The following is a 19,975-nucleotide window of genomic DNA, read 5'->3' on the forward strand; positions in this document are numbered from 1 at the left end:
AAATTACCACTTAACATCCACCATTCCATTTATTTTTTCCTTGAACTGTCTCTGCTGGGCCAGCTGCTTCTGTGCCTGCTTCCGCCTGGCATTGGGCTTCGTGCTTTTTATGCTAAGAACAAAGATTCCTTCTGATGGCCCCCCTGCTGACCACTGGAGAAGGGCAAGCGTGGCACAGCCTTCCTCCTCTGCCTCCTGTTGCTGGGAGCCTGAGGCAGACAGCAGTGGGTAGATGCCAGGCCCCTGGCAGCACTGGTCGTCTGTGAGGGAGGGTTGTGGCAGCCCAGTAGTGATCCTAGTGTGAGCACCCAGAAGTTTTCCCTCGGTGGACAAAAGTCTGGGCAAAGGCACCAGAGTGACAAATGGAAAGTCCTGTCCATTGGCCCAAACTCATTTGTTCAGCTCCCAGGGAACCCTGACGATTGCTGAGAGAGGCCAAAAGATAGGTTCAGATTAGGGAGGTAATAGTTCTTCATTCATCAGTCTTTATTAAACATCAGTTTGGTCCAGGCCCCTTTCTAGGTACTAGGGCACCGTGCTGAGCAAAGAGATCAAGTTGCTGTTTCGATTTGGGGCTTACCTTCTACTGGTTGATTGGTGGGATGGAACCATCAAACCAACAGATATGTCTGTTCCTCAGATGGTGAGAAGTGCCTGTAAGAACAATAAAGCTGGATTGGGGGTGGAAAATGTGATTTTCCCTGCCAGTCAGGTGGTCAGGGATGGTGCCTGGTGAGAGGGCAGCAGACTCCAGGTGGGAGGCGGGGAGCCAAAGGATCTGGGAAGAGCTTCCCAGGCAGAGGGTTCAGCCAGCAGAGGCATTGTGGTGGGAGGGCCTGGGGCAGGGTGATGTGAGGAACAGCCAGAAGGCTGGGATGGCTGGGTGGAAGGATTAAGTGACTATGGTCAGAGATGGGGCCAGAGGGCTTTTGGGGACATATCAGGTAGGCCTCTTGGCAATTGAGAGGACTTTGTTTTTGAAGTCTGAGTGGTAGGGTGCTGCTGGACGGTTTGGGTCCAAGCGCCAATTTGTTCTGACATATTTTAGAGAGATCTTAGTGCTGCCATGTGGAGGGTAGCAAGTGAGGGGGTGTGTAGGAGGACTGGCCAGGAGGCTGCCATAGTCACACCATGAAAGAGGACAGGTTGGTCAGATACAGGGACAGTGGGAGAGGCAACCTAGGATTGGGTTCTGGATTTATTTTAGGATGAGCTGTTGGGATTTGCTGAGGGATTAGAGGTAAGGTGTGAGAAGCGGGTGTTGATGGCAAGGTTTCTGGCCCGAGGAGCTGGAAGGACAGGGTTGCTATTTATTGAGATAGGGACGGCTGTGGGGCAGGCAGGTCTGGCGGCAGAAACTGAGCGTTTTGGTTAGCTTTGTTGGGTTGGGACCTGTACTAGTGATGGGCATGTGGGTCCTGGGCCCTGCCTCTTACCATCAGTGTGAGGGTGATTCCTGCAGGGGTATGTGAGGGAACTCTGCAGAATACTCCCCAATTCTGGGAGTCTGTTCTGTAAGAACAAATGTGTCCTGGTCCCTTTGTGTCCTTTTTCCTTTCTGTAGACCTCCTCCTGCTCCTTTTCCTTCTGGGCAGAGGAAAAAGGCAGATTCTGAGTCCCCACTGTCACAGTGGCGGTCCTGTCCCAGCCCTTCTGTCTGGCAAGTCTTGTGGATGGGAATTCCTTGGGGAGGAGGATGGAAGGGAGGTTGGAGGCCACAGGATTTTTCTTGGCTCTGCTGCCAACAGAGAGAGCTCTGTGCCTTGGTTTCCCCTCCTGTATGCAGAAGTGTTGAGTTGGTATTGAGGGTGACAGGGAACATTCGAGGAGGCTGCACAGCACTGGTGGTTAAGAATCTGGGGGTGGAGTCAGGCAGGCATACTTGTGAATCCTCCCTGTGCTGCTTGGCTGTGAGACTCTGGTCAAGTGACATAACTTCTTTGAGCCACCGTGTTCTCATCTGTAAAAATGGGCCAATTATAGCAGCTGCTTCACAGGGTTACTGTGAGGGTTAAATGAGAAAATGTCCATAAAGCACTTAGCAAAGGCCTTGGCACATAGCACTCCCAGTTAACAGAGGCTGTTGTGGTGACCCATGAAGTCAGTCCGATTAGGGTCTTTGCCTAGTGGGCGGGAGGTTGTTGAACAGGACCATGTTGGGCATCTGGTTTGATAGTGGCTGTAAGTGGGAGACTTGGGCTAAGCCCTCTTAGCAAGTCCCTGAGCCCTTTCCACCTTCCAAAAGAGAACTGAGGACTGGCCCTAGGGGACTCTCTCCCCTCCCCCAGTCGAGGGTCTCTATCGCCTGGGCATGGGCAGCTTCTGGCACAGGTGCCTCAGCAATGGGTGTGGTCATTTTCCTTAAGGTCTTTCATAGGACTCCTTGACACTACAACCCAGTGGCTGGCCTTCGGGAAATGGGAGTGAGGGGTTTGGACTTGGACATGGGTGACATTGAGGGGACTTAAGTTAAATGTAAGGATCTGCACAGGGTTGGTAGTGCAGAGCCTAGAGCGGCATTCCCCTGGGCACTTAGTGTGACTTGGGTGCCCGGGCTGGGTCCAGGCTGTGTGGTACTTGCTCCAGTGGAGCTGTGGAGAGGTTGACAGTGGGCGGAATGTGGCCCTGTCAGGATCTACACTTCACTGGTGCCCAGGCATGCCAGCCAAGCCCTATGCTTCTGCAAGTCTGTTTCCCAGCAATTGAGCTGTGCCAGGACAGCCAAGGACATTTCATAGTCCTCAGGGCTCATAGCCCGGCTGCCACCAGGACTGCCTGTTTTCCTAGGGACCAAGGGTCTTTAGGGATGGAATGGGTTTTGGAGATATTCCAGGGACTTTTCATTTCTTTCTATCTTTTTTTTTTTTTAAGAGACAGAGTCTTGCTTTGTTGCCCTCGGTAGAGTGCCATGGGGTCACAGCTCACAGCAACCTCCAGCTCTTGGCCTTAGGCGATTCTCTTGCCTCAGCTTCCCGGGTAGCTGGGACTACAGGCGCCCGCCACAACACCTGGCTATTTTTTTGCTTGCAGTTTGGCCGGGGCCAGGTTTGAACCCGCCACCCTTGGTATATGGGGCCGGCGCCCTACTCACTGAGCCACAGGCGCCGCCCTGGGACTTTTCTTAAGAGCGGGGTAAATTGAGGTCAAGAGAGAGCAAGGCACTTGACCAGGGTCTCTCAAGGCCTTCTCCCTCATATCTGTCACCTCCCTCTGTTCCCAGGTCCCTTGCTTAGACTCCTGGCCTTCTGCCTGGATGTTTATAACAGCCTCCCTCTTGTGGGCTCCCTAAGAGCTTTGTTTGTCCTTCTGTTATCGTAATCATGCCATAACCTGCCAGCCACACATACTGTTTGATGTATTTGCCTCCTGTCCCTTCCAGGAACTGCCTGTGACAGAGTCTCCCAGACAGAGTTACATAGCACAAAGTTTTTTTTTTGTTTGTTTGTTTTGTTTTTTGGCCGGGGCTGGGTTTGAACCCGCCACCTCCGGCTTATGGGACCGGCGCCCTACTCCTTGAGCTACAAGCGCTGCCCACACAAAGGTTTTTTTCTTTTGGAGACAGAGTCTCACTCTGTCACCCCCTGTAGAGTGCTGTGGTGTCATAATGCACAGCAACCTCAAACTCTTGGGCTCCGATAACTCTTGGGCTCAAATGATTCTCTTGCCTCAGCCTCCCGAGTAGCTGGGATTATAGGCTCCTGCCACAATGCCCAGCCATATTTAGAGACGGGGTCTCACTCTAGCTCAGGCTGGTTTTGAACTCGTGAGCTCAGACAATTTGCCTACCTCAGCCTCCCAGAGTACTGGGATTACAGGTGTGAATCACCACGCCCGGCCCAGCACAGACGTTTAGGTCCAAGTTGGCTCAGTGGTATACTGAGCTTGTTTGGATGCCAGTTCTGCTCCTTCTGATGTGGTGACCTTGGGCGTGATATATAACATTTCTGAGCCTTAGTATCTCTGTCTGTGAAATGGAAATAGATGCAGTATTTAATTTATGGTGATGCTGGGATGGTTAAATGAGATGGTATGTGAAGTGTTGAGTGCAATACCTGATGCCAAGTAAATTCTCAAAGATGGTCATTGTTGTCTCAATGTGCTGGTTGACCTGGAAAGCAAGAGCATTGAGGAGCAGTCCCAGCCCTGGACAGGGAGGGAGGCAGAGAATGTGGGCCCCAAGTTCATCTTAGACACTCCTCCTTGTGTGCTTCTTGGGAAGTCACTTATCTTCTGGGAAACCCACTTTCCTCTTCTGAGAAAGGGGCAAGAAATCCCCACTAAACTTTTATAAATTGTCATGTAATGCCAAAGCAATGCCTGTGAAAAAGCTTTGGTTCTGGGCACTTATTTAAAAATGACCCAGGGCGGCACCTGTGGCTCAGTTGGTAGGGCGCCTGCCCCCTATACTGAGGGTGGTGGGCTCAAACCCAGCCCCGGCCAAACTGCAACCAAAATATAGCCGGGCGTTGTGGCGGGCGCCTGTAGTCCCAGCTACTTGGGAGGCTGAGGCAAGAGAATCGCTTAAGCCCAGGAGTTGGAGGTTGCTGTGAGCTGTGTGAGGCCACGGCACTCTACCGAGGGCCATAAAGTGAGACTCTGTCTCTACAAAATAAATAAATAAATAAATAAATAAAAATGACCCAGTGGTGACAGTGGTATGCTGATAGCAATGAGGGCATTGTAACCACAGTGCTAGACAACAGGCCAGGCTTGAGGCTGGTGGGTCTGTGGAATGCCCAGTGCCCACGCAGACATCCCTTCCCCACCTGCTCCTGACTGACCACTAGCCTGCCTACTCATTAGCCCAGGCATTATATTCTGGAAAATGTGGGCGGTGTAAAGAGCTGACAGCATTTTCCTGGCCTGGGTAGGTTTTGAGTTATCTGTGACTGATGCTATGGAGTGTGGGGATTAAAAGTCAGACATATGATGGTTCGAATCTCAGCGAGGCACTTCCTGACTGGGGATTTGAACGAGTTGCTTAACCTCCATGAACCTTAGTTTCAACATTTGTGAAATGAGGCTCTGATGAAGTAGAGGCCCAGCATTTAGCAAAGGGTCCAGCACACGGTGGTGTGTGTAATTGTATAATGTGCATTCTGTGTGGCACATGGTGACAGATGGGTTTATCCATGGTAAAGAGCTGGAACCCTTGCGCCTGTTTAGCTGGGACCCTTGTGCCTGTTTCTGGGAATTTGCTATAGAGGACAGTTGTGCTCCCTATAGAATCACCCAGCTTAGAGTTGGGGGTGGTTCATGGGATCATCTGGCACAATTCCTTTTTTTTTTTTTTTTTGCAGTTTTTGGCCAGGGCTGGGCTTGATCCCACCACCTCTGGTATATGGGGCCGGCGCCTTACCGACTGAGCCACAGGTGCTGCCCACAATTCCATTTTTAAAATTAATTTATTTTTTATTGTATTTATTTACTTTCTAAGATGGGGTGTCTGTTGCCTAGACCTGGAGTACAATGACATGACCATAGCTCACTGCAGCCTCAGATTCCTGTACTCAAGTGATCCTCCCACCTCGGCCTCCTGAGCAGCTGGGACTATAAAAGTACACTACCATGTCCAGCTAATTTTTTTCTTATTTCTTTTGTAGAGATGGGGGTCTCACTATGTCACCCAGGCTAGTCCCAAACTCCTGACCTCAAGTGATGCTCTTGCCTCAGCCTCCCAAAGGGCTGGGATTATAGTTGTGAACCACTGCACCTGGCCAAAAGTAAAAGGTGTGGTGGTTTATACCTGTAATCCCAGCTCTTTGGGAGGCTAAAGCAGGAGGATTGCTTGAGCCCAGGTGTTTGAGCCTTCAGTGAGCCACGAGTGCTCCACTGTACTTCAGTCTGGGTAACAAAGCAAGACCCTGTCTCTAAAAAAAAAAAAATTAAAATTAAAATAAATACATTTTACTTTTTTTCCAGGATGGAGTCTTGCTATATTGCCTAGGCTGGACTTGAACTCCTGGGCTCAAGCGATCCTCCCACATCAGCCTTCTGATAAGCTGGGATTACAGGTTCAGGCCCCAAGTCCAGTTTCGTGATTCCATTTTATGTGAACAAAGCAAGGCCTAGAAAGGAGTGGTGCTTGTTTGCCCGAGGTCCCAGGCGGGTTGCTGCAAAGCTGAGAGGGAGGAGGCCAGTGGGCCATCTAGGTGTGGTGTCAGGAGGTGCCTGTGCTGTGGTGCTGACGGCAGCTGCATCCACAGGGAGTGAGCACCTTCTTCAACCATGGCGGTGCCCTGGCACCTCACTTGCCTCACTTGAGCCCAAACCTGGGCTAGTGCTTGATTTAGGACTCAAACTCTGGTCTTCTGACCCTGGGAACTGTTCAGGATCCTGGTGAGGCATCTTGTAGGGCAGTGGTTCTCAACCTTCCTAATGCCGTGACCCTTTTATACAGTTCTTCATGTTGTGGTGACCCCCAACCATAAAATTATTCTCGTTGCTACTTCATAACTGTAATTTTGCTACTGTTATGAATCGTAATGTAAATATCTGACATGCAGGATGTATTTTCATTGTTACAAAGGGGTCACGACCCACAGGTTGAGAACTGCTGTTCTAGGATCTCACTGAGGCCTGTGGGGCCCTTTGAAGGAGCCTGAAGCGGGCATGTGACACTTTTTACTGTGTCCTGCTCTCCAGCTGTCTGGGTTCCTGCTCACCTACCCTCCTCGTACCCGCTCTCTGCCCCCAGCTACACGTCCATGTAAGTGTGAAGAGCCCCTCATACCCGAGGCATGTTGGCATCAGGCTCCTGTCATAGTGACAAGCCCCAGTGAGGCTGGAGGAACAGGCTGCTTTCACGTGGGCCTTGGTGAAGCCCCTTGGTCTCAGTAGGCATCTTGTCATGCCTGCCAGGCCTGACGGAGATTAGGGGGCTTCTGTGGCTCCAAATGCTTCAAAGCTTTTCCCTTCCTCCATGTCATCCCCTCCTGCCTGCCTCCTCTCTGGCCATGGGGCCTGAAGGCTTATCAGTTTCCTTAAGGCTTTGTCGTCTTCCAGAATGGGGTGGTCTTAGGGATGTCTACCTGGGCCAGTCTTCCTGTGACGACTGCTAGGCCTGCCTGCTTAGCCTCAGGTGACTTCTTAGGAGGTGACCAGGGCTGCTAATCCCTGGAAGGAGCTCCTAGGGTTTCCCTGGGGCTGGCAGGACCCTTGGCCACCCTCATAGTGTGATGCAAGAGGCCTGGAAAGCCAGCCCAGTCTCTATCCTCAGCCCCACATTATTCCTCCTGCAGTTCTTGGGGGGCCTGAAATTGTACCACTAGCAAGTTGTCTTATGCTTCTTTGGCATAAGAAGGCAAATCCTCTAAGAAGGCAAAGGCCTTTTCAGGTGGACACTTTTCTTTTCTTTTTTTTTTTTTTTGGCCGGAGCTGGGTTTGAACCCACACCTCCGGTATGTGGGGCCAGCGCCCTACTCCTTGAGCCGCAGGAGCTGCCCAGGTGGACACTTTTCTTTTTTAAATTGTTTGGGATTCATTGAGGGTATAAAGAACCATGTTACACTGATTGCATTTGTTAGGTAAGGTCCTCTTGCCTCAGCCTCCCAAGTAGCTGGGACCACTGATGCCGGCTACAATGCCCAGCTATTTTTTGTTGCAGTCGTCATTGTTGTTTAGCTGGCCCTGGCCGGGTTTGAACCTACCGCTCTCAGTGTATGTGGCTGATTCCGTAACCCCTGTGCTACAGGCGCCGAGCCGATAAAGTCTCTTATAATTGTGTCCCAGGTGGACACTTTTAAGTATTTTACTTTTAAATGAGTATGGCTGTCAAGATGCAACCCAGGCTGGCCTGGCCCCTTTCCAGTTTACTGTTTGTCAGGCCAAGCTGCTTCTCCTTCTGGGCCTCAGCTTTGTAAGGCCCTGTTCTGCTTTAGCATTTCAATGCTCTGGCATGGATCTAACACCCTCCACACCTTTGCCTGTCACCTTTCTTCCTCCTCTGCCGGGTGGAGCAATGGGAAGGGCCTGACAGCGCAGCTGGGGTGGGGGCAGGGCCAAAAGCTATCAGGCTATCAGCTGGACTATCAGGATAGCTCTTCTCAGAATAGGTGGGGACATTGAGGTCTGGAGGGGGAAGGGCCTTCCCTAAGGTCGCATAGGAAGTCAGGCAGAGCTGGAAACAGAACTCTGTTATCCTTATTGCCAGCGAGGGTTCCCTGCACTCTGGCTGCCACTTGTCTTGAGAGGGAACAGAGGACACTGGCATGAGGTCAGGGACTGCTTCTTTGCCAGGGAGTGCCTCTCCATGCAGGGGCCTGCCAGGGCATGGGGCAAAATTGGTGAAACACATCCTCTTTCTGAGGTTAAGGAGGTAGGCCATAGGGGCTGGCCACTCTGACAAGGGAGGTGGTGACAGGGGTGGGGTAGGGGTGGGCTGGAGGTTTCTGGACACGTGGTTGGTGGCTCAGGATGCCCTAGGGCTGCCTCCCTCCCTTTCTCCCTCCCATCCTCTTTCTTCCCTCCCTTCCAGGGAGGGGACTGGGTTGACAGTAATGCCATTTGTTCTGGCTCTGGGATTAGATGCAGCCCTGTTAAGTGAGGAGTGTTCAGCCATCACGAGGACACTATGAGGGGAAGAGGAGCCACACAGCCACCTCCTGAGCTCCGGTGGGTCTGCTTTGCTCTCCCTGGCTCCTGTCACTCTGATCGTTGTCCCTGGTGCCCTGTCCTGTCCAGTCTTTCCAGATCTGAGTGTGTGTGCACTTGCAGCCTGTGTTTGCACTTGCTTATCCAGGAGGAACCTGGTGCCGGGTCCTGTCTATGCTCGTAGGCAGCTCCTTGAGCGTCCCAGTGCTGGGCTGCCCCAGGGAGAGGGCTCAGAGCTGACCTGGCCAGTCCTGATGGAGGAGGAGGAGGAGGCTGCGGGAGCAAGGGGTCTGTTTCTCTGTGGCTTCTCCAACAGCTGGGCAAGTGCACAAATCCACCTGAAGCCAGTAGGTCCAGGAGTTAAAGATTTACTTCAGGGCCCCAGGGGAACCTGGAATGGTGAGGTCCCAGAGTGCTCAGATGTTCTGGACTGTGAGAATCATAGGTTGTCAAAGCCAGAGGCACCCCTGGAAGAGTTTCCACGTTCTTAGCTTGGCTTTTGGTAGGGGCTGTTCCCAGCCACCCTGAATTTGTGTATCTGGGGAGAGAGTCTATTAACTGTTGTCACTAGATTCTCAAAGCATTCTGTAAACCCCCTGGGGTCACACACATCTGTGTTGTGCAGTTGAGAAATAGAGCCGGAAGGGTCTGTACACAGGGAGTGAAGGGGCAGGGCTCTTCCCTCTCATTTTCTGAGGGCTCAGAGCCTAGGAAGGGCCCAGGAGGCTGTGGATTCCAGGCCCTCTTGGCTTTGGCTCTGGCATCCACGAGGAGGAGGCCCCTGAGTGTGCCTGCTTCTGCTTCTTGGGATCTCTCAGGGGGCATCTGTGGCCTCTCAGTTGAGCGTTCAAGAGGGTAAGGCTACTAGTGACCAGCATTTCCCAATCCTCCACAGGGGAGGCAGATGGGGAGAAGCTCAGGGCGCGATACATACAATTGTTTTTATTTCATTAGGAATAAATGACAAATAAATGAGGTAAGGATTGGGGAGTGCTTGGGATAGTGCCTGGCAGGTGCCAAGCCCATGAGGCATGCTGGTCCCCGTTGTCCTTTGTGCTGTGCCTGCTAGCTGAGGTCTCCTGCTCTGGCCCTCACTCCTGCCTCTTTCTTCTTTAGCACGAACCTTCTCCCTGGGACAGTGGCCCTCCCTTTCTTATGTGGGGTCCCTCTGGCTGAGGTAATGCCTTTCTGGGGACCCCCAGCGCCCGACTCTGTCAGTGTAGGCTTTGGCTCAGGAGGCTGAAACTTGCCATTGCTAGAGAAGCTGGGTCGGCAGCCCTGGGGCTGGTTACCTGCAGGAAGCTTCTGTCCTGGGCAGCAGACACGCCTCAGGGATGGTGTTGAATGCTGCGCAGCAGGGCTATATAGGGGTTATGAACAGGGGCTCTGAGGAAGGGGCATCCTAGCCCCAGCTCAGCCCAACTGTGTGACTGTGAGTTGGCTACTTGCCTTCCTTTCCTTTTCTGTAAAGTGCACATGGCAGTTGACATCACCTCTTGCCTTGGGGGAGTTGAGTGGTAAAGCAGGAAAAGCTTCTAACCTAGCTCCAGTTGATTTAGCAGGAGCTCATTCAGGGTTGGCTAGTGTCAGCAAGGGAGGTTATGGTATTTGGAGGGAAATGTTTCGCTGCTTTTCATTGTGATCTGAGCCTGAGAAAAGTAGTTTGGGATGGATTTGACTCCTGTAGGCAGACTAGGTATTTGGGTGGAAAGAGGAGCCCTGTATTGGGAAGCTTCATGGGCCACTGAATGGCATTCCCTGTGGTGGGTCTGACAGCCTTGATCTGTGTGAGGAGCTCAGTGGGATTGGGGGAGCTTGTCCTTGGGACTGGAGGGCGGTTGGTCCCTGACCTGCCTTTTCCCCACGCAGCCCGCTCCCCCTAGGCTGTCTAGTTTGTTTGCTTGGTAAACCTTTTCTTCAGAGCTGGTACAAAGGTAAACTCTCCACTCAAGCCCTGTTGGAAGAAAGACAAATTCTCAACAAGTGAGGTCTAAGTTCCCAAGGTTTTCTGTTTGGCCTTCCCTGCCAGGTCCCAGACCCAGTTCCCAAGTTGAGAATCAGGGAGTGAACCAGAGCTTTATGCTTTGTTTGCTTGTTGATTGATGGATGATTCATGGGGCTGCTTCCAAGAACGATCATTGGAGGCTGCTGTGATGTTAAAACACACACAAAGTGGATGAAAACCAAAGCAGAAAGAGAACTATTCTAAGGGAGCAGAGAATAGGTTATGTGAGCCATACCTGCCAGTGTCAGCCGTCTTAGGTGAGTACAGAGGGGCTGTGGAGCTGAGGGATGGAAGAAATTCACATTTGCCCACTCATTAGTTCTGTGGACGGGGGCAAGTCACCAGCACTCTCTGGGCATCAATTCCTCAATGTAAAATGGGAATATAGGTCACGGTGCTATGGTAAAGGGGAAATAGCAGCACATAATATAGATACAGCATGTCTTGTAAGTGGAAGTTAACAGTAATGCATTTAGGTTGTTGCAACCTTGTAGCAGATTCATAAAGGGAATGTAATTGGCAAAGGCACATCAGTCTTGAGCACCTACTATGGGTAGGAGACCATGTGCGCCTTGGAAAATGTCTGGTGAAGTTGGGAGACCAACATTCTAGTTGTTCTAGTCATGAGAGGAGCTGACACCTGGCATTGAATGGTGGGACAGAGAGTAGGAGACCTCAACTAGGACTTTTGAAATCTACAACTGGCAAAGCCCAAGTCCCTGCTGAGTCTGGTTTTAGAGAAGGAGGGACAGGGTTTTAGTAGACAAGAAAATGGACCACAGTAGGTGGGAGTAGGTCTGGCCTAGCTGGTGCAAAGGCAAGGGGGCCTTACCCCTCTGCAGGCCCCAGTGTCCCCAAGTGCTTATTGTAAGGTGGACTTTGTTGTCTGTGGCCCTGTGACTTTGAGCCAGACTTCCAACAGCCCCTCCCCTGATGTAGCTACCCTAGACTGACTGACTGACAGGCCACAGCTTGGCCCTGGGCCAGGTGGCACTGCAGGGGTCGTGAGGGATGGGGTGTGCAGAGAATTCCAGCAGAGGAAGGGATTTGCTTCTGGTCTCAGCCTCCCAGGGGTGTGATTGCTTGCCCTGGAGAAACTCCCTCACAGCTGGGAAGCAAATGTGGAGGATTTTCCTTGTTGCTCTGGCTGGATCTAGTGGGTGGGGCTGGCTGTGGCAGGGTGGCTGGTGGAGCTGGTAGCTGTGGGTGTGGCTGAGTAGGTGGGTGGTATGACTGTGCTGGGGGTGTGGCAGGCTGGAAGGGGCTGGATCAGCTGTGGGGAGTGGCCCTGGGTACCTGTGGGGCTCCCAGTGCCTGGGCCTGCAGCCGCCACACCACTGCCTCCTCCCTGGCTTGAATCCCTGCGCAAGTCTGGATACCCATTCACATACTTTTGAGGCTGCTTACAGGGCTCTTCCTGTGCTGGCCTCCTATCAGCCATCTCCCAGTCCTGTCCCTGACACCTGTGATGACACCATTTGAACCTGTCGGTACCCCCGTGAGTTTGCCTGTGCCTTTGCATGTATGTGGGGGAGGGTGGCCTGCAGAGGGCACGGTCAGGAAGGACCCAGTCTGGAAATAGAACATGAGCTGGGTGGGCATTTGGGGGATGTGGGGACCTGCCCCATTCACCCTGCAGCAGCATCACCCCAGTAACCTAAAACTTGGGAGCCCACAGACCTCTACAAACCATTGCAGGAAGGTCTTGGTGGCCACTGCATTTTCAGTGCTTACTTCTGTGCTTGTACCTACTGGTGCTCAATAAATGCAGAGTAAGGACTAGGGAGCAGATCATTTGCTTGTTCCCAACTTGCAGTGTGATCTCCAACATTTCACTTCTTCCTGGACCCCATTCTCTTGTTCTTTTCTGGTTTCAGCCTGACCCCCCTTCTTCTCTCTTTTTTCACCTGCTGTTAATTTGGGTGTGTGGTTTGGACCAGTTCCTTCCTAAGCCTCAGTTTCCAAATCTGTTAATGGGTAATCATTTTAATTAGGTTATCTTACCATGTGCCAAGCACTGAGCTCTGTGTCTGACACACGTCTCTCTTTAATTTGGTGGCAGCCCTGTGAGGTAATTCAGTAGTATAAACCCTGTATTATAACGAGGCAAACTGGGACTCAGAGAGGTTGAGAGATTTGCTCAAAGGTCACAGGGCTAATAAATAGTGGAGCCATGATTCATGCCCGGGCAGGCTGGCTTCAGTCTGAGCCTATAACTGTGATGCTGGCTGCCACCACTCAGGTGAGACAGTGTGATGCACGCTGCCCTTCCTAGGAAGTCTGCTGCACACAGTAGGCACTAAGTTACATAGGCACTGTGTGAGCTGGGTTAGTGGGCACACTTTACTGTGAAAGGCACAGCTGGCTCAGTCTCTCTGCTTGCTCTCCAGGAGCTCCTGGAGCCCATCCGTTCATCCAGGGCCCAGGCGGGACCCCTTCCTTGTCCCAGTCTCTCAACAACTTGCTTGCTTGCTCTGTAAGGTCCTTGTACTTTAGCTCCCTTTCTCTATGTGTCCTGGGGAGGATTGCAGGGAACCAGAGCATTTTCAGGTTGGGGGTGGGATAAGAAGTGACTTTCAACTCTAGCAGTGGCCACGGTTACCGTGGTATTTCCCAAAGTACAGCATTGCCATGGCATCTCCATGGCAACCAGAGCATCTCATTCATTATCCCCAGCACCTTGGCAGAGAAAGCTGGGACTAGGGCTGGAAGAGTGCAGAGGGAGCCTGCCTGAGGGCTGGGGTGCTGGGTGGCTGGAATTCTCTCTCGTGTTCCTGCCTATCCCTAGCCAGGGTTTCCCTCCAAACTCTGGAGCTATCTACTCTTTGTGGGTTGTAGACTCAAATTTCAGCTGTGCCACTGACTTACTGTGTGATTTGGGGCAAATGACTTAACCTTTCTGAGTCTCATTTTTATCAGCTGTAAATGTGGATAATGATAGCATTAGTTGTAAAGAGTAAATGAGATGAGCACAGTGCCTGGCTAAGAATGGTAGCAGTATTAATATTGATGATAATTATAGTGGTGGTGTTATTATTTTTATTATAGAAACCCCTGGGTTTCATGGAGGACTAAAACACCAGAGTCAGGAAGGAAACCTGTTTGAGTCAAGATTTGGTGGTTTCCATGTAACTGTGGCAAGTCACTTCACCTTGGAGCTTTCCTTGCCTTGTCCGTAAATACTAAAGCTGCTCATTCATTCATATCCTCAGTAAGGACCAGCTTGTGGGATCTTCACAATGAATCAGACTTGGTCTCTGCCCTGGAGAGGCACCCAGGCTTGGAGGGAGGGGGTAGAAAGGAAACTGTTATTTGCTGAGGGCTTCTGTGTGCCAGGTGCCGAGCAGAGGTCAGTCGTTCCTGGTCCTGTGGGCAGCAGCAGGTAGACCTATGTGTAGAAATGCCCCAGGTTTAGTCATGTCAGATCACCTGCTCAGGTGCACCCAGGGCCTGGGCTGGAAGCCAAGCAATGGGAGGAGGTTGGCCGTGAGGCTGTAGAGAGGGACAATGACTTCGCAAACTGGAGGATGCCCGTCCGAGGGGGGCTCTCTGGTGAGGATATATGCCCAGCATTGGCAGAACGTGCCCTCTTTAAAGAGAAAGTTAGAAGTTCTGATTTCTACATAGTCTGCTGATTTTAAAATGTTAATAATGAATCCAAATTAAAGAAAAATGTCGTGCAAGCCAAAGAACATAACATACACATCTGGCTTTTGTTTTGGCCGGAGGGTCCTGCACTGTGGTGTGGGGATGAGGCAAGAGTCTGAGGAATGGGGCTGGGGGCAGGAGCGGGGGTGAGGGTTGGAGATGACTTCACAGGATGATGACTTTGGAACTGGGATCTTGAATGAGTAAGTATCCCAGGGGGGTGGGGGAGGCATTCCAGGCAATGGGAACTTCATCAGCAAAGGCCCAGAGGCTTGACTGAGATTGGTAACTGGCTGGGCGAGGCTGGAGTTCAGGGGAATGGCTGGTGATGTCAGCAAGGCCCAGCAAGCCAGGGTGGTGAGGGGCATTGAGGCCCTAGCCCCAGTTGTCCGTAAGGGTATGGTGGCCCCAAGGGGGTTAGAAGCCCCCACACCCTCAGTTCTTTACCCCTGAGCCACAGGGGTTCTGTAGCACAGGCAGGTGTGGAAGGCCTTGAATGGCTGGTGACAGGCCTAGGGTGGATTGCGGTGAGGCTGTGCTGGAGGCCTTTCTTGCCTGTAAGCTGGGTGGTCAGCACTTTGTGTACAGAGCAACTGGCTCTCACTCCATGTTCTCTGGGGATTTTGTACTCTGTCTGGCCTGGGGTTTGCTACCACCTTATCCTAAGTCTTCTGGCTTCTAACTATGGATCCATCCATCTAGCTCCGAGGGAATGCCATGTCCTCCAAAGGGAGGGCTTTTTTCCAGGCTTGTGGTGAGGGGAGGAGGCAGCAGGCACACTTGCCTCAGCCCTTGCGCTTGTGCTGTGACAGGAGACAGTATGCTCTCCCCTGCCTGACTCCAAGGCCTGCAGAGAGTTAGGAGTCAGGCCTAACTGACTATGAGGGGTTGCTTTGTAAGTTAAGTTGTGAGTATGTTAAATAAGCAACAAACGGGCATGATACTAGCAGCTGTGTGCCAGGTGTGGTTCTGAGCATTTTGTATATCAGCTCATTTAATTTTTATCACTTTGAGAAGTGTATGAAAATTTTCTGTTTTTTTCTTTTTTTTTTTACAGGAGGCACTAAGAAGGTAAGTAACTTGCCCAAGATCACAAACTACTAGGTGGTGGGTTTGAAACAAGGAGCCACTGGGCTGGAGTCTGTACATGTAACTGATGGCTCATTAATCCAGGATTTCAGGTCCATGGATGGGCTGTCAGGCGGCTCTGAACACCCACCTTGAAATTATTACATTTTCCAATAAATATGGATATGTGTGTGTGTGCATTTTTTTTTTTTTTACGTACTATCCTTCACTCACTGTGAGAAAAAGGCATTTATTTTTTAGAACAGTTTAAGTTTGCAGCATTATTGAGAGAAGGTACGGCGATTTTCCATATGCCTTGTGCCCTCCCATCCCCTCTGCCTCCCTGCATCCTGCCTCCCCATTATCGCCATACCAGAATGGTACATTTGTCACAATTGTTGAACCTACATTGACACGTCATTATTGGCCAGAGTCCATAGTTTACATTCGGGTTCATTCTTGGTGCTGTATGTTCTTTGGGTTTGGACAAATGTATGATAATATGTGTCCACTACTGTAGTGTCAAACAGAGTAGTTTCGCTGCCAGAACATTTTCTCTTTGCTCCACTGGTTCATCCTCACTTCCCCCAACCTCTGGCAACCACATGTAGTTTTTTATTAAATGTGCATATTTTTTATATCTGAAAAATCTTGTCAGACTCCCACAGGGGTCCATGACCCCCAGATGTCTGGGACTCTGTAGATTGCAATGTTAATATGCTAATAGGCTGGTAATGTGATAGTCGGAGGGCCAGCGACTGCAGTGAGGAGTGGCTGGTGACTGCTCAACTCTTCACTAGGGTTTGGTGGCCAGCGTGGGGAGGGCATCATTAGGATATGGATGCCTCCCCACCACGGTGCTGCTGTCCTGGCCCCAGGCCGAGCGGTTGAGCTTGGCTGTGTCTGCAGGCTGCCTTATCAGTGGTAAATGGGACACGGAGCACCTTGGGCATAAGCAGGACATAATCTCTGCCTTCCTGGCTCTGCCCAGAACACCTGCACCTTTTCGCCTTGTTCTCAGCTAGAATCGCAGAGATTCCCTGGGAAGTACCTCATACCTTTATCTCCAAACTGGGCACATGCCATTCCTCCTACCCCTGGCCAACCCTTACTTCTTATTCAGGTCAATTCAGGTGCCATTTCCTCTAGGAAGCCTTTCCAGTCCTCCCTCACCCCCTCCAGAGAGGTTAAGTACTCCTGTGTTCTCCCAAATGCTTTTCCCTTCCCCCACTCCCCCATTCCCTTGCCTTGTAGGTGCATTTTTTCTTGGCTGCTTCTCCTTCCCCAGGGTGTTGGTACACAGCGGGGACTAAAACATTGACGGTCAGAGCCCCCAGAAATCATCTGCCCTAAACCTCCCTCTAAAAGGCAGGAAGCAATGGTAGGGTATGCTTGAGGTCACACAGTACCTCATAGCAGAGCTGGGACCAGACCTGCTGTCCCAGCCATCTCCTCATTTACCGGGCAAAAAGTGGAAAATGAAAATCACCCAGAGATAATCACTGTTAAGGCTTTTTTGTGTTTAATTTCTAGCCTATGCACAAAAATTAGGTTAACAAAAACATGACCCTATGTACAAAGAGTTTTATAAATGTTTTCTGCTTTAACAATATATATGGTAATGTACTTCTTTGACATAATGTAAATGGCTGCCTAAGATCCCATCACATGCTTGCATTATAATTTCTAAAGACAATCCTGTTACGGGGCATTCACATTATAAACAGCACTGGGATTCATATTCTTGTGGGGAAATCTTTACACACTTCTGTAGTAACTACTCCTAGGATGAGTCCCTAGAAGTGCAGCTGTGGGGTCTGGGATCTGCGGTACCCACACCAAACACACCGTATAGTCTTGGGGGCTGGGAAGGGTTTCAAAGATCTTCACCCCCCAAGCTGGGACCTAAGCCTTGAATCTCCCCTTGGTTGTCCCAGCTCAGGCTCTCAAACCTTCCATTCTGGTCCTGGGGAGCTCTTCGCAGCAGTTTCAACCGATAGAAAGGTATTTTGATTGCTGGGAACTCTCATTCCCTGTGGCTTAGACTCATGTTTAAGGGAGTTTGGAGGGCCATGCGTGGGCTTGCTGTTTGAGGTGCGGGAGTTGGGGTCTTTGTGTGGAGCATGTGGGTCTTCACCTGCTCCCTCCAGTGAGTTGAGGGCAGGCAACCTGGCCTCAGACCCCGTGCGGGGGCTCGGAATGAGTGGGGGAGGCTGAAACCCAGACTTCTAACTGTTGGGGTGAAGAAGGCCCTGTGCAGGGAGCCTCCCCACCCATCCCATGGCAAGTTGGCAATACTCAGGCTGGCTGTTTGGTCACTTGCTTGCTATCCTGGGCTTCTGTGTACCCCTGTGGGCCTGGACCCCGAGTATGAGAGATGCCTGGTTGCATCAGGGGCTAATACAACAGCTGCCATTTCTGAATGTTTCTTGTGCCATGCTCCTCAGACACGTCTATGCAGTTAGCCCTCCGCCACAGCCCTGTACTGCAGGGGTGGTGATTGTATAGATGAGCTCACTGCTGCTCAGGGGGTGCAGTGACTCACCTGGGGCCCTCTCTCACAGCCGAGGCATGGCTGTCCCACAGCCCTGGCTGTGAATCCTGGCTTGGCTGCTTGTGCCAAAGACTCAGTCTCTTCATCTGTCAGATGGGGCTGCTGGGCTCATTCAGAGGGAGAAATGGATGAAGAAGTGAAGGGAGGATGGTAAGGACGTGGTGTTTGACAGTGATTTAGATAGAATTCCACCTCCAGCTCTCAAGCCTTGCAAGTGTTTATTGTCTCTCTTTGTCCTTCCTGCTTCTGGATTTTTTTTTGCCTAGTCTTGGACTCTGATAATAGCAACTGTTATTTGTAGATACTGTTCAAAGTCATTTATAAAGATTGTTTCTATCCACTGTTAAATATCCAGCCTCTTTTGAGATGGCCACTATTTGTTTGCCACATTTGATAAGTGGGGAAACTGAGGCTTAGAGCAGTTAAAGAGCTTGTCTCACATCACGCAGCTAGGTTGGGCAGCAGAACTTGGGTTAGGTTCTGTGTGTGTTCAGTCAGCTGATCACACACTGAAGCCCACCCTCTGACTCTCCTGTTCTTTCCACAGCCTTAGCCCTGTGGGCCCCATGGAATGACTGTCATGCAACATCCCAAGGCCTGCCCAGGATCCTCTGGCCCACTGCCCAGACCCCCAAGGAGACCCTGACACCCTGGGGCACTTCTGCTCTGCACAGGACCACGACGGGGTTTGCCATGGTGACATAAAGGGGCGCAGAGGAAGGAAGGAGTGTGACCAGCCTGCAGACTGCGCCCCTGGCTGGGAGGAAGGGCCAGGGGCCCAGATCTTCCCCTTTCACTGCCCACCAAGGGCCTCACTTCCCAAGTCTCTGTGAATTTCTTGGTCAGTGGACAATTCTCGTGTCTCCTGTGTGGGGCCTTGGGGTGCCCAGGGCAGGCTGGGCTCTGGTGGCCAAGGTCTCGGGGCCAGAATGCCTGCCCTGGCGTGCCTCCGGAGGCTGTGTCGGCACGTGTCCCCACAGGCTGTCCTTTTCCTGCTGTTTATCTTCTGTCTGTTCAGCGTTTTTGTCTCAGCCTACTACCTATATGGCTGGAAGCGGGGCCTGGAGCCCTCGGCCGATGCCCCTGAGCCCGACTGTGGGGACCCGCCACCAGTGGCCCCAAGTCGCCTGCTGCCGCTCAAGCCTATGCAGGCAGCCGCTCCTTCCCGCACGGACCCGTTGGTGCTGGTGTTTGTGGAGAGCCTCTACTCGCAACTGGGCCAGGAGGTGGTGGCCATCCTGGAGTCTAGCCGCTTCAAGTATCGAACAGAGATTGCGCCAGGCAAGGGTGACATGCCCACACTCACAGACAAGGGCCGTGGCCGCTTCGCCCTCATCATCTATGAGAACATCCTCAAGTACGTCAACCTGGATGCCTGGAACCGGGAGCTGCTGGACAAGTACTGTGTGGCCTACGGTGTGGGCATCATTGGCTTCTTCAAGGTACACAGGGAGCAGGGTCCCTGAGCAGTGCAGAGCCCCATCTCCACACTCACAAGAGTGCCTGACTTTTCTCATCCGTGAAATGGGTGTGATTGTAGAAGCTACTTCCCTGGGTTGTTGGGAAGTAGCTTGTTTGAGTGTGAGCCCCATAGTGCCTAGTGCCTAGTGAACGCTTTATAAGTATTAGGGGGACACGGTGGTGGGACTGCCTGCCACACAACATGGTGTCCAGCATAGTCAGGCACTTGCCTAAAGGGGGCGTTGGGGATGGATGCAAGGTTGGAGGGGCATGTTCTGCTAGGTGCCCCTAAACCTGTCATGGTAGTCCTCCCCAAGAAGGGCTTGTGTCCTTATTTTGCAGATGAGCAGACCAGTGCTAAGAGGTGTTAGGTTACTGATCTGAGGCTATTTAGCCTGTATGTGGGGAAGCTGAGATTTGAATCCCGACCTAGGCAGTTTGGGCTATCCATCCCATGCTCGTTCCTTTCAGCTATGGCGGGGTATGGAGTTTATGCATCTCCTGACCCAGAGCCATTTTGCATTGGGAGAAAGGAGAGAGATCCCAACTACCTAGGTGGGTAGGGATGCTGCTCTGGGGTCTTCACTGAAAGGATGTTGTGGAAATAGTCTGTCCTCAAGGAGGGGAGGTTGGGAAAGGTAGGTGGG

General features: G+C 51.6%; 1 protein-coding gene across 4 annotated transcripts in view; it reads left to right on the top strand.

Moving 5' to 3' along the window:
* The window catches only part of NDST1 (N-deacetylase and N-sulfotransferase 1), a 67,078-nt gene that overhangs the window by 14,301 nt on the left and 32,802 nt on the right, over positions 1 to 19,975 (top strand). For 2 of the 4 annotated variants that reach the window (XM_053566341.1, XM_053566338.1), the window contains exons 2-3: positions 8,527 to 8,613; positions 18,415 to 19,309. In XM_053566341.1, the coding sequence (XP_053422316.1) occupies positions 18,797 to 19,309 (513 nt within the window). In that variant the 5' untranslated portion in view covers positions 8,527 to 8,613; positions 18,415 to 18,796. The remainder of the gene's footprint in view (positions 1 to 8,526; positions 8,614 to 18,414; positions 19,310 to 19,975) is intronic. The other 2 variants (XM_053566339.1, XM_053566340.1) reach the window with 1 other exon arrangement.

The sequence above is a fragment of the Nycticebus coucang genome, chromosome 17 (assembly GCF_027406575.1).
Source record: "Nycticebus coucang isolate mNycCou1 chromosome 17, mNycCou1.pri, whole genome shotgun sequence".
NCBI classification, from domain to species: Eukaryota; Metazoa; Chordata; class Mammalia; order Primates; family Lorisidae; genus Nycticebus; species Nycticebus coucang.